The sequence below is a fragment of the Vanellus vanellus genome, assembly GCF_965231255.1.
Source record: "Vanellus vanellus genome assembly, contig: HAP1_SCAFFOLD_2265, whole genome shotgun sequence".
Taxonomy (NCBI): Eukaryota; Metazoa; Chordata; class Aves; order Charadriiformes; family Charadriidae; genus Vanellus; species Vanellus vanellus.
Genome location: NW_028128601.1, coordinates 1 through 13,887, shown reverse-complemented (window position 1 = coordinate 13,887; position 13,887 = coordinate 1). Strand labels below are relative to the sequence as shown.

At 58.8% G+C, this 13,887-nt stretch overlaps 1 protein-coding gene across 1 annotated transcript; it reads right to left on the bottom strand.

The window, feature by feature from the left end:
• Positions 1-665: 665 nt before the first annotated feature.
• Positions 666-13,738, bottom strand: LOC309684149 (cyclin-dependent kinase 16-like; the record flags this gene model as incomplete). Its single annotated transcript, XM_082500104.1, has 7 exons — positions 666-743; positions 1,406-1,496; positions 1,893-1,935; positions 2,852-2,957; positions 6,795-6,892; positions 7,984-8,104; positions 13,529-13,738. Coding segments are annotated over 7 exons (747 nt in total), but the record flags the coding sequence as incomplete, so codon positions are not given.
• Positions 13,739-13,887: the final 149 nt, after the last annotated feature.

Sequence of the window (13,887 nt, the reverse complement as noted above, 5' to 3'; positions counted from 1 at the left end):
GGGTCCCAAATTTGGGGGGGGGGGGGGGCAGGTTGGGGGGGGGTCTGGGTAGAGGGGGGTTCCCCACATTTGGGGGGGGTCCCCCAAATTTTGGGGGGGGGTTGGATTTGGGGGGGGGGGCTCAGATTTAGGGGGGGATCCCTATGATTTGGGGCTGGGGAGGGGGGGGTCCTAATTTTGGGCTGAATTCCTGGGATTTTGGGGGGGTGTCCCGGATTTGGGGGGGGTCTGGGTAGAGGGGGGTTCCCTAAATTTGGGGTGGTCCCAAATTTTGGGTGGGGGGATTGGATTTGGGAGGGGGGGGCTCAGATTTAGGGGGGATCCATATGATATTGGGATGGGGGGGGCACCTTGTTTTGGGCTGAATTCCCGGGATTTTGGGGGGGGTGTCCCGGATTTTGGGGGGGGGGGTCTGGGTAGAGGGAGGTTCCCTAAATTTGGGGGGGTCCCCAAATTTTGGGTGGGGGGATTGTATTTGGGAGGGGAGCTCAGATTTAGGGGGGATCCATATGATATTGGGATGGGGGGGGGGGGCACCTTGTTTTGGGCTGAATTCCAGGATTTTGGGGGGGTGTCCCGGATTTTGGGGGGGGGGTCTGGGTAGAGAGGGGTTCCCCAAATTTGGGGGGTCCCCAAATTTGGGGGGGGGGGGGGTTGGTTCTGACCGGGGGGGGGCAGAGAGGCCGAGCGCAGCCCCGGTTCCTGCTGCAGTTGAATCTCCTTCAGGGCGAAGATGGAGGTGGCTGTTGGAAGGGGGGGGGGGGCGTGGCCTGACGTCAGAGGGGGGCGTGGCCACATTGGGGGCGTGGCCTCGCCCACCCAGCCCCGCCCACCGATAAGCCACACCCACTAACCCCCCCCCTCCGGTGTATGTGCATCGCTCCCGTGCCACCCCTATGAGGCCACGCCCCCCTGTGAGGCCACGCCCCCCGAGACGCCCCGCCCACCAGGAGGCCACGCCCACACCCCATCTAAGCCCCGCCCCCTTATAAGCCCCGCTTCTCCATCCCCACCCACCCCATTAGACCCCTCCCCCTTGAAGCCACGCCCCCCCGAGTGGCCACGCCTCCTCTACGCCCCTCCCCCTTGAAGCCACGCCCCCTTGAAAACCCAAGCCACGCCCTTCCGGGAGCCACGCCCTATTTCGGGCCACGCCGCTTCAAGCCCCACCCACCGCCCCGTCCGTGCGTGGCCACGCCCCCCACCCTGAAACCACGCCCCCACCCCCGGCCCCGCCCCCTCCCATCCCTTAAAGCCACGCCCCCTTCAGCCGCACCCCCACGAGCCACACACCCCCTCCCTTAAGGGTCCCCCCAAGCCACGCACCTCAGCCACGCCCCAGGCCACGCCCACCCGGGCCACACCCCCCTCCCAGGCCACGCCCCCTCAGGCCACGCCCACTCACTGTCGGGGAGGGCGGCCACGCGCGGCCCCAGGCAGGAGAAGAAGGGATGTGTCATGGCCTCCGCCGCCGGCACCCTCCGCCGCCCCTCGAACTGCCCCGCCCACCCCCGGTCAGGCCACGCCCACAAGGGAGGGGGGCCACGCCCCCGGAGGGGGGCGTGGCCCCCCCCCTTGTGGGCGTGGCCCGCTAAGCCACGCCTATACCCCCCCCCAATATATGTGTATAAGGGGATGTGGCAGCAGTGGAGGGGGGCGGGGCTTGAGGGAGTCACGCCCACGCGGGGGAGGGGTTGGTAAGCCACGCCCCCCAAGCGCAAAGCCACGCCCCCCCCTCCAGCGCCCCCTCTCCCTTATGAACAGGTGGGGGCGAGGGAAGGGGTGGGGCTTAGGGGAGGGGGGCGGGGTTTGGGAGGGGGCGGGGTTTGGGAGGGGGCGGGGTTTGGGGAGGGGAGGGGGGCGTGGCTAGCGCTGGCCCCGCCCACGCTCACCTGCAGCAGCTGTCCCAGGAGGTCGGCGCCCGCCTGGTCCAAACTGGGGGGGGGGGGGGGGGGGGTAAGGAGGAGGAAGGGGGGGTGAGGGACCCCCCCCCCAGCCCCGCTATGGGGCTGCCCCACTGCTATGGGGCACAGACCCTCCGCTATGGGGTGGAGATCCCCCGCTATGGGGCAGAACCCCCCCGTTATGGGGCAGTGATCCTCCACTGTGGGGTACAGACCCACCGCTATGGGGCAGAACCCCCCACTATGGGGCACAGACCCACCGCTATGGGGCAGAGACCCCCCACCAACCCCCCTATGGGGCAGAGACCTCCCTCAACCCCCCCTATGGGGCAGAACCCCCCCATTATGGGGCAGAGACCCCCCGCTATGGGGCAGAGACCCCCTCCAACCCCCCTATGGGGCAGAGACCCCCCGCTATGGGGCAGAGACCCCCCCCCCCCTCCTATGGGACAGAGACCCCCCCCAACCCCCCATATGGGGCAGAACCCACCCTGCTATGGGGCAGAGACCCCCCCCAACCCCCCTATGGGGCAGAGACCTCCCGCTATGGGGCAGAGTCACCCCGCTATGGGGCAGTGACCCCCCACTATGGGGCAGAGACTCCTCCTATGGGGCAGAGACCCCCCCCAACCCCCCTATGGGGCAGAACCCCCCCATTATGGGGCAGAGACCCCCCGCTATGGGGCAGAGACCCCCCCCAACCCCCCTATGGGGCAGAGACCGCCCGCTATGGGGCAGAACCCCCCCATTATGGGGCAGAGACCCCCCGCTATGGGGCAGAGACCCTCCCCAAACCCCCTATGGGGCAGAGACCCCCCGCTATGGGGCAGAACCCCCCCGTTACAGGGCAGAGACCCCCCGCTATGGGGCAGAGACCCCTCCCAACCCCCCGCTATGGGGCACCCCCCACCCCGCGCTATGGGGCAGCCCCCCGCCGTGGGGCAGACCGTGGGGCGTGGTGCAGCAGCCCCTCGGGGGGGTACGGGGGGTACTTGTGGGCCCGGAACTCGGCGTTGGCCCCGATGCCCGGCCAGGTCTCCTCCGTCGGCGTCCCTGCCGCCCCAAAATCCCCATTATTCACCCCAAAAATCCCTTCATTCACCCCAAAATCCCCATTTTTAACCCCAAAAATCCCTTCGTTCGCCCAAAATTCCCATTATTCACCCCAAAAATCCCTTCGTTCACCCCAAAATCCCCATCATTCACCCCAAAAACTCTTTCAGTCACCCCAAAAATCCATTCATTCACCCAAAATCCTCCTTATTTACCCCAAAATCCCTTTATTCAGCCAAAAATATCCCTTATTCACCCCAAAAATCCCTTCATTCACCCCAAAATCCCCATTATTAACCCCAAAAATCCCTTCATTCACCCCAAAAATCCCTTCATTCACCCCAAAATCCCCATTATTAACCCCAAAAATCCCTTCATTCACCCCAAAATCCCCATCATTCACCCCAAAATCCCCATTATTGACCCCAAAAACTCCTTAATTCACCCCAAAAATCCCTTCATTCACCCCAAATCCTCCTTATTTACCCCAAAATCCCTTTATTCAGCCAAAAATATCCCTTTTTCACCCCAAAAATCCCTTCATTCACCCAAAATCCCCATTATTGAGCCCAAAAACTCCTTAATTCACCCCAAAAATCCCTTCATTCACCCAAAATTCCCCTTATTCACCCCAAAAATCCCTTCGTTCACCCCAAAAATCCCTTCGTTTGCCCAAAATCCCCATTATTCACCCCAAAAAAACCCTTCATTCACCCCAAAATCCCCATTATTAACCCCCAAAAATCCTTTAATTAACCCAAAATCCTCCTTATTTACCCCAAAATCCCTTTATTCAGCCAAAAATATCCCTTATTCACCCCAAAAATCCCTTCATTCACCCCAAAATCCGCATTATTGACCCCAAAAACTCCTTAATTCACCCCCAAAACTCCTAAATTCACCCCAAAAATCCCTTCATTCACCCCAAAATCCCCATTATTCAACCCAAAAACTCTTTCAGTCACCCCAAAAATCCCTTCATTCACCCAAAATCCTCCTTATTTACCCCAAATTCCCTTTATTCAGCCAAAAATATCCCTTATTCACCCCAAAAATCCCTTCATTCACCCCAAAATCCCCATTATTAACCCCAAAAATCCCTTCGTTCGCCCAAAATTCCCTTTATTCACCCCAAAAATCCCTTCGTTCGCCCAAAATCCCCAACATTCACCCCAAAAATTCCTTAATTCACCCCAAAAACTCCTTAATTCACCCCAAAAATCCCTTTGTTCGCCCAAAATCCCCATTATTTACCCCAAAAATCCCTTCATTCACCCCAAAAATCCTTTAATTAACCCAAAATCCCCATTATTTACCCCAAAAATCCCTTAATTAACCCAAAATCCTCATTATTTACCCCAAAAACTCCTTAATTCACCCCAAAAATCCCTTTGTTCGCCCAAAATCCCCCTTATTCACCCCAAAAATCCCTTAATTAACCCAAAATCCCCATTATTTACCCCAAAAACTCCTTAATTCACCCCCAAAATCCCTTAATTCACCCAAAATCCCCCTTATTCACCCCAAAAATCCCCATTATTCCCCAAAAATCCCCATTATTCCCCCAAAATCCCCATTATTAACCCCAAAAACCCCTTTTTTACCCCAAATCCTTTATTTCCTCCCAAACCCCCCCAAATTTACCCAAAACCCCCTGAATTCCCCCCAAAATTTGCCCGAATTCCCCCCAAAATTTGCCCAAATTCCCCATCGTTGCCCAAACGCCCCTAAATTTGCCCCAAATCCCCAAATTTGCCCCAAATCCTCTGAATTCCCCCCCAAATTCCCCCCAATTTCCAAATTCCCCCAAACTTGCCCAAATTATCCCCCAAATTGCCAAATCTCCAAATTCCCCCCAATTCTGCCCCAAATTGCCCCAAATTTGCCCCAAACCCCCCAAAATTCCCCCCAAGCCTCCAAAATTGCCAAAAATCCCCAAAATTCCCCCAAATTCCCCCAAAATTGCCCCACCCCCCCTGAATTCTTCCCAAATTTCCAAATTTGCCCCAAAACCCCCAAATTTGCCCAAATTTCCCCCCAAATTTGCCCAAATTTCCCCCCAAAATTTGCCCCAAACCTCTGAATCCCCCCTCAGCACCCCAAAAATTTGCCCAAATTCCCCCCAAATTTGCCCCAAACCTCCTGAATTCCCCCCAAATTCCACCGAATTGCCCCAAATTCCCCCCAAATTGCCCCAAATTCCCCCCAAAATTGCCCAAACTCCCCCAATTCCCCCCAAATTCCCCCAAATTGCCCCAAATTCCCCCCAAAATTGCCCAAATTCCACCCAAATTCCACCCAAAACGGTCCCAAATTTCCCCCACCCCCTTAATCCCCCCAAATTCCCCCAAACCCCCAAATTTCCCCCAAATTTGCCCCAAATCCCCAAAATTCAACCCGAAATTCCCCCAAACCCCCCAAATTTGCCCAAATTGCCCCAAACCTCTGAATTCTTCTCAAATTCCTAAATTTGCCCCAACCCCCCAAAAATTTGACCAAATTTTACCCCCAAATTGCCCAAATTTCCCCCAAAATTTCCCCAAAACTCTCAATTGCCCCCAAACCCCCCAAAATTTGACCAAATTCCACCCAAATTTCCCCAAAACCTCTGAATTCCCCCCAACCCCCCAAAATTTGCCCAAATTCCCCCCAAATTTGCTCCAAACCTCCTGAATTCCCCCCAAATTCCCCCCAAAATTGCCCAAACTCCCCAAATTCCCCCAAATTGCCCCAAATTCCCCCCAAAATTGCCCAAATTCCACCCAAATTCCACCCAAAATGGCCCCAAATTTCCCCCACCCCCTTAATCCCCCCAAATTCCCCCAACCCCCCAAATTTCCCCCAAATTTGCCCCAAATCCCCAAAATTCAACCCAAAATTCCCCCAAACCCCCCAAATTTGCCCCAATTGCCCCAAACCTCTGAATTCTTCTCAAATTCCTAAATTTGCCCCAACTCCCCAAAAATTTGACAAAATTTTACCCCCAAATTGCCCAAATTTCCCCCAAAATTTCCCCAAAACCTCTGAATTCCCCCCAACCCCCCAAAATTTGCCCAAATTCCCCCTCAAATTTGCCCAAACCTCCCGAATTTTCCCCACTCCCTCCGAATTTGCCCCAAATCCCTGGAATTCCCCCCTAATTTCCTCCCACCCCCCAAAATTTGCCCAAATTTCCCCACAAATTGCCCAAATTTCCCCCACAATTTCCAAAAAACCTCTCAATTCCCCCTCAAATTTCCCCCAAACCTCCCGAATTTTCCCCAAATTCACCCCAACCTCCCTAATTTCCCACCACCCCCCAAAATTTGCCCAAATTTCCCCCTCAAATTGCCCAAATTTCCCCCCAAATTGCCCAAATTTCCACCAAGATTTCCCCTGAAACCTCTGAATTCCCCCCAAACCCCCCAAAATTTGCCCAAATTCCCCCTCCAATTTGCCCCAAACCTCCCGAATTTTCCCCGCTCCCTCCGAATTTGCCCCAAATCCCCGGAATTCCCCCCACTCCCCAAAATTTGCGCAAATTTCCCCCCAAATTGCCCAAATTGCCCAAATTTCCCCCACAATTTCCAAAAAACCTCTCAATTCCCCCTCAAATTTGCCCCAAACCTCCCGAATTTCCCCCAAATTCACCCCAACCCCCCTAATTTCCCCCCACCCCCCAAAATTTGTGCAAATTTCCCCCAAAATTTCCAAAAAACCTCTGAATTCCCCCCAAACCCCCCCAAATTTGCCCAAATTCCCCCTCCAATTTTGCCCCAAACCTCCCGAATTTTCCCCGCTCCCTCCGAATTTGCCCCCAAATCCCCGGAATTGCCCCCGGAATTGCCCCCGCCCTACCGAGGAGGCGGAAGATGAAGTGGAGCTGTTCCTCCACGGTGGAGCCCGGGAAGAGCGGTCGTCCCGTCACCATCTCCGAGAAGATGCAGCCCACGCCCCTGCGGGGGAGGGGGGGGGGGGTCCGCACGCGTCCTCGTGCGAGGCCCTCGTGCGAGACCCTCGTGCGAGAGAGAAACACACACACACACACAGAACCCCCCCCCCCGGGGCCACGTAGGAGCACAAACCCTCGTGCGAGACCCCCAGGGTGGCCCCTCACCCCCTCGTGCGAGACCCTCGTGTGAGGCTGCGGGTCCTCGTGCGAGACCCTCGTGCGAGGCTGCGGGTCCTCGTGCGAGATCCTCGTGCGAGAGACACCCTTAGAGCCCCATAGCAGCCCACAGCCCCCGTGCGAGACCCCCAGGGTGGCCCCTTGCCCCATCCCTGGTCCTTGTGCGAGACCCTCGTGCAAGGCTGCGGGTCCTTGTGCGAGACCCTCGTGCGAGAGACACCCTTAGAGCCCCGTAGCAGCCCGCAGCCCCCATGCGAGACCCCCAGGGTGGCCCCTTGCCCCATCCCTGGTCCTTGTGCGAGACCCTCGTGCAAGGCTGCGGGTCCTTGTGCGAGACCCTCGTGCGAGAGACACCCTTAGAGCCCCGTAGCAGCCCGCAGCCCCCATGCGAGACCCCCAGGGTGGCTCCTGGCCCCGTCCCCATCCTTGTGCGAGGCTGCCCGGTCCTCGTGCAAGACCCTCGTGCGAGGCTGCGGGTCCTCATGTGAGACCCTTGTGCAAGAGACGTCCCTCAAGCCCCATAGCAGCCCACAGCCCCCGTGCGAGACCCCCAGGGTGGCCCCTCGCCCCATCCCTGGTCCTCGTGCAAGACCCTCGTGCGAGGCTGCGGGTCCTCGTGCGAGACCCTTGTGCAAGAGACGTCCCTCAAGCCCCATAGCAGCCCACAGCCCCCGTGCGAGACCCCCAGGGTGGCCCCTCGCCCCATCCCTGGTCCTCGTGCGAGACCTTCGTGCGAGGCTGCGGGTCCTCGTGCGAGATCCTCGTGCGAGAGACACCCTTAGAGCCCCGTAGCAGCCCGCAGCCCCCATGCGAGACCCCCAGGGTGGCTCCTCGCCCCGTCCCCATCCTCGTGCGAGACCCTTGTGCGAGAGACGCCCCCCCCCCCCAGTCCCTCGTGCGAGGCCCTCGTGCGCTCACCACATGTCGATCTGGGTGGAGTACTCGGTGGAGCCCAGGAGGATGTCGGGGGGGCGGTACCACAGCGTCACCACCTCGTTAGAGTATGTCTTCGTCGGGATCGATTTAGCCCGGGCCAGGCCTGGGGGGTACTGGGGGTGACTGGGAGGAACTGGGAGGAACTGGGACCTCCCTGGGGGGGGGAATTGGGGTTCGGAGGGGGAAATTGGGGTCCCTGGGGGGGAATTTGGGGTCCCCAAGGGGGTTCTGGGGGGAACTGGGGGAAACTGGGGGGAACTGGGGGGTACTGGGAGGAACTTGGGGAAACTGGGGGGAACTGGGGTCACTGGGGGGAAACTGGGAGGAACTGGGAGGAACTGGGGGGAACTGGGGCCTCCCTGGGGGGGGGAATTGGGGTTCTGAGGGGGAAATTGGGGTCCCTGGGGGGGGAATTTGGGGTCCCCAAGGGAGAACTGGGGGGAACTGGGGGGAACTGGAGCAAACTGGGGGGAACTGGGAGGAACTGGGAGGAACTGGGGGGAACTGGGGGGAACTGGGGGGAACTGGGGCTTCCCTGGGGGCGGGAATTTGGGTTTGGAGGGGGAAATTGGGGTCCCTGGGGGGAAATTTGGGGTCCCCATGGGGGTTCTGGGGGGCACTGGGGGGAACTGGGGGAAACTGGGGGGAACTGGGGGGAACTGGGGGGAACTGGGGCTTCCCTGGGGGCGGGAATTTGGGTTTGGAGGGGGAAATTGGGGTCCCTGGGGGGAAATTTGGGGTCCCCATGGGGGTTCTGGGGGGCACTGGGGGGAACTGGGGGAAACTGGGGGGAACTGGGGAACTGGGGGGTACTGAGAGGAACTTGGGGAAACTGGGGGGAACTGGGGTCACTGGGGGGAAACTGGGAGGAACTGGGAGGAACTGGGGGGAACTGGGGCCTCCCTGGGGGGCGGGAATTGGGGTTCGGAGGGGGAAATTGGGGTCCCTGGGGGGGAATTTGGGGTCCCCAAGGGGGTTCTGGGGGGAACTGGGGGGAACTATGGGAAACTGGGGGGAACTGGGAGGAACTGGGAGGAACTGGGACCTCCCTGGGGGGGGGAATTGGGGTTCTGAGGGGGAAATTGGGGTCCCTGGGGGGGAATTTGGGGTCCCCAAGGGAGAACTGGGGGGAACTGGAGGGAACTGGAGCAAACTGGGGGGAACTGGGAGGAACTGGGGGGAACTGGGGGGAACTGGGGCCTCCCTGGGGGGGGAATTCGGGTTTGGAGGAGGAAATTGGGGTTCCTGAGGGGGAATTTGGGGTCCCCGAGAGGGTCTTGGGGGGAACTGGGAGGGGTAATGAGGGGGTTTTGGGGGGTCCCAGGGTGGATTTTGGGGTGCCTCAGGGGGATTTTGGGGTTCCCGGGGTGGATTTTGGGGGATTTGGGGTTCCCGGGGTGGATTTTGGGGGTCCTGGGGTGGATTTTGGGGGTCCAAGAATGGATTTTAGGCCTCCTGAGATGGATTTTGGGCCTCCCAGTGTGGGATTTGGGCCTTTTCGGGGCCTCCCAGGGTGGATTTTGGGGGTTCCCAGGGTGGATTTTGGGGTGCCTCGGGGGGATTTTGGGGTTCCCGGGATGGATTTGGGGGTCCCGGGATGGATTTTGGGGGTCCAAGGGTGGAATTTGGGGGTCCAAGAATGGATTTTAGGCCTCCTGAGATGGATTTTGGGCCTACCAGTGTGGGATTTGGGCCTTTTCGGGGCCTCCCAGGGTGGATTTTGGGGGTTCCCAGGGTGGATTTTGGGGTGCCTGAGGGGGATTTGGGGGTTCCTGGGGAAGATTTGGGGTGGTTTTGGGGTTCCCGGGCTGTATTTTGGGGGTCCAAGGGTGGATTTTGGAGATCCCAGAGTGGATTTGGGGCCTCCCGAGGTGGATTTTGGGCCTCCCAGTGTGGGATTTGGGCATTTTCGGGGCCTCCCAGGGTGGATTTTGGGGGTGCCAAGGTGGATTTTGGGGTGACTCTGTGGGATTTTTGGTTCCCAGGGTGGATTTTGGGGGGATTTGGGGTTCCCGGGGTGGTTTTGGGGTTCCCGGGGTGGATTTTGGAGGTCCCAGGGTGGATTTTAGGCCTCCTGAGATGGATTTTGGGCCTCCCAGTGTGGGATTTGGGCCTTTTGGGACCTCCCAGGGTGGATTTTGGGGGTTCCCAGAGTGGATTTTGGGGTGACTCTGTGGGATTTTTGGTTCCCAGGGTGGATTTTGGGGGGATTTGGGGTTCCCGGGGTGGATTTTGGGGGTCCCGGGGTGGATTTTGGGGGTCCCAGAGTGGATTTTAGGCCTCCTGAGGTGAATTTTGGGCCTCCCAGTGTGGGATTTGAGCCTTTCGGAGCCTCCCAGGGTGGATTTTGGGGGGTTCCCGGGGGGATTTTGGGGTGCCTGAGGGGGATTTGGGGGTTCCTGGGGAAGATTTGGGGTGGTTTTGGGGTTCCCGGGGTGGATTTTGGGGGTCCCAGAGTGGATTTTAGGCCTCCTGAGCTGAATTTTGGGCCTCCCAGTGTGGGATTTGGGCCTTTCGGGGCCTCCCAGGGTGGATTTTGGGGCTTCCCAGGGTTGATTTTGGGGTGACTCTGTGGGATTTTTGGTTCCCAGGGTGGATTTTGGGGGGATTTGGGGTTCCCGGGGTGGATTTGGGGTGATTTTGGGGGTCCTGGGGTGGATTTTGGGGGTCCCAGAGTGGATTTTAGGCCTCCTGAGGTGAATTTTGGGCCTACCAGTGTGGGATTTGGGCCTTTTGGAGCCTCCCAGGGTGGATTTTGGGGGGTTCCCAGGGGGGATTTTGGGGTGCCTGAGGGGGATTTGGGGGTTCCTGGGGAAGATTTGGGGTGGTTTTGGGGTTCCCGGGGTGGATTTTGGGGGTCCAAGGGTGGATTTTGGAGATCCCAGAGTGGATTTGGGGCCTCCTGAGGTGGATTTTGGGCCTCCCAGTGTGGGATTTGGGCCTTTCGGGGCCTCCCAGGGTGGATTTTGGGGGTTACAAGAGTGGTTTTTGGGGTGCCTGGGGGGGATTTTGGGGTTCCCGGGGTGGATTTGGGGTGATTTTGGGGGTCCTGGGGTGGATTTTGGGGGTCCCAGAGTGGATTTTAGGCCTCCCGAGGTGGATTTTGGGCCTCCCAGTGTGGGATTTGGGCCTTTTGGAGCCTCCCTGGGTGTATTTTGGGGGTTCCCAGGGTGGATTTTGGGGTGCCTGGGGGGGATTTGGAGGTTCCCGGGGTGGATTTTGGGGGGATTTGGGGTTCCCGGGGTGGATTTTGGAGGTCCCAGAGTGGATTTTAGGCCTCCTGAGATGGATTTTGGGCCTCCCAGTGTGGGATTTGGGCCTTTTGGAGCCTCCCAGGGTGGATTTTGGGGGGTTCCCAGGGTGGATTTTGGGGTGCCTGAGGGGGATTTGGAGGTTCCCGGGGTGGATTTTGGGGGGATTTGGGGTTCCCGGGGTGGATTTTGGGGGTCCAAGGGTGGATTTAGGAGGTCCCAGAGTGGATTTTAGGCCTCCTGAGCTGAATTTTGGGCCTCCCAGTGTGGGATTTGGGCCTTTCGGGGCCTCCCAGGGTGGATTTTGGGGCTTCCCAGAGTGGATTTTGGGGTGACTCTGTGGGATTTTTGGTTCCCAGGGTGGATTTTGGGGGGATTTGGGGTTCCCGGGGTGGATTTTGGGGGTCCCGGGGTGGATTTTGGGGGTCCCAGAGTGGATTTTAGGCCTCCTGAGGTGGATTTTGGGCCTCCCAGTGTGGGATTTGGGCCTTTCGGAGCCTCCCAGGGTGGATTTTGGGGGGTTCCCAGGGGGGATTTTGGGGTGCCTGAGGGGGATTTGGGGGTTCCTGGGGAAGATTTGGGGTGGTTTTGGGGTTCCCGGGGTGGATTTTGGGGGTCCAAGGGTGGATTTTGGAGGTCCCAGAGTGGATTTTAGGCCTCCTGAGCTGAATTTTGGGCCTCCCAGTGTGGGATTTGGGCCTTTTGGAGCCTCCCTGGGTGGATTTTGGGGGTTCCCAGGGTGGATTTTGGGGTGCCTGGGGCGGATTTGAGGGTTCCCGGGGTGGAATTGGGGTTCCCGGGATGGATTTTGGGGGTCCCAGGGTGGATTTTAGGCCTCCCGAGGTGGATTTTGGGCCTATCAGTGTGGGATTTGGGCCTTTCGGGGCCTCCCAGGGTGGATTTTGGTGGTTCCCAGAGTGGATTTTGGGGTGACTCTGTGGGATTTTTGGTTCCCAGGGTGGATTTTGGGGGGATTTGGGGTTCCTGGGGTGGATTTTGGGGGGCCCGGGGTGGATTTTGGAGATCCCAGAGTGGATTTGAGGCCTCCCGAGGTGGATTTTGGGCCTACCATTGTGGGATTTGGGCCTTTTCGGGGCCTCCCAGGGTGGATTTTGGGGGGTTCCCAGGGTGGATTTTGGGGTGCCTGGGGGGGATTTTGGGGTGCCTGGGGGGGATTTTGGGGTTCCCGGGGTGGATTTGGGGTGATTTTGGGGGTCCTGGGGTGGATTTTGGGGGTCCCAGGGTGGATTTTAGGCCTCCTGAGATGGATTTTGGGCCTCCCAGTGTGGGATTTGGGCCTTTTGGAGCCTCCCTGGGTGGATTTTGGGGGTTCCCAGGGTGGATTTTGGGGTGACTCTGTGGGATTTTTGGTTCCCAGGGTGGATTTTGGGGGGATTTGGGGTTCCCGGGGTGGATTTTGGGGGTCCCGGGGTGGATTTTGGAGGTCCAAGAATGGATTTTAGGCCTCCTGAGATGGATTTTGGGCCTACCAGTGTGGGATTTGGGCCTTTTCGGGGCCTCCCTGGGTGGATTTTGGGGGGTTCCCAAGGTGGATTTTGGGGTGACTCTGTGGGATTTTTGGTTCCCAGGGTGGATTTTGGGGGGATTTGGGGTTCCCGGGGTGGATTTTGGGGGTCCAAGGGTGGATTTTGGAGATCCCAGAGTGGATTTTAGGCCTCCTAAGATGGATTTTGGGCCTACCAGTGTGGGATTTGGGCCTTTTCGGGGCCTCCCAGAGTGGATTTTGGGTGTTCCCAGGGTGGATTTTGGGGTGACTCTGTGGGATTTTTGGTTCCCAGGGTGGATTTTGGGGGGATTTGGGGTTCCCGGGGTGGATTTTGGGGGTCCAAGGGTGGATTTTGGAGGTCCAAGAATGGATTTTAGGCCTCCTGAGATGGATTTTGGGCCTCCCAGTGTGGGATTTGGGCCTTTTCAGGGCCTCCCTGGGTGGATTTTGGGGGGTTCCCAGGTGGATTTTGGGGTGACTCTGTGGGATTTTGGGGTTCCCGGGGTGGATTTTGGGAGGATTTGGGGTTCCCGGGGTGGATTTTGGGGGTCCCGGGGTGGATTTTGGAGGTCCAAGAATGGATTTTAGGCCTCCTGAGATGGATTTTGGGCCTACCAGTGTGGGATTTGGGCCTTTTCGGGGCCTCCCCGGGTGGATTTTGGGGGGTTCCCAGGGTGGATTTTTTGGGGTGCGGGTGGGGGGGGGGTGGTGGAATTTTGGGGTTCGGGGGGGGGGTGGGGGGGTGTTAATTTTGGGGGGTTGCCCTGACCGAAATCGGCGAGTTTGAGATCCCCGCGACGGCTGAGGAGGAGGTTCTGGGGTTTGAGGTCGCGGTGCAGCACTTTGTGGCGGTGGCAGAAGGCCAGGCCCCGCAGCAGCTGGAACAGGAACAGCTGCCCCCCCCCACCCCCCCCCCCCCCCACCGCACCCCGCACCCCCCCAAAAAAAATCAACTCGTACCCCTCCCCCCTCCCCCTCCCTCCCCGATACCCCCCCCACAAACCCCCAAATACCCCCCAGACCCCCCAAACCCCCCCCATCCCCCCCTAAACTCCCCCCAAAATCCCCCCCCCCCTAACTCCCCCAGACCCCTCCATTTTCCCCCCCACCCCAGGACCCCCCCAAACC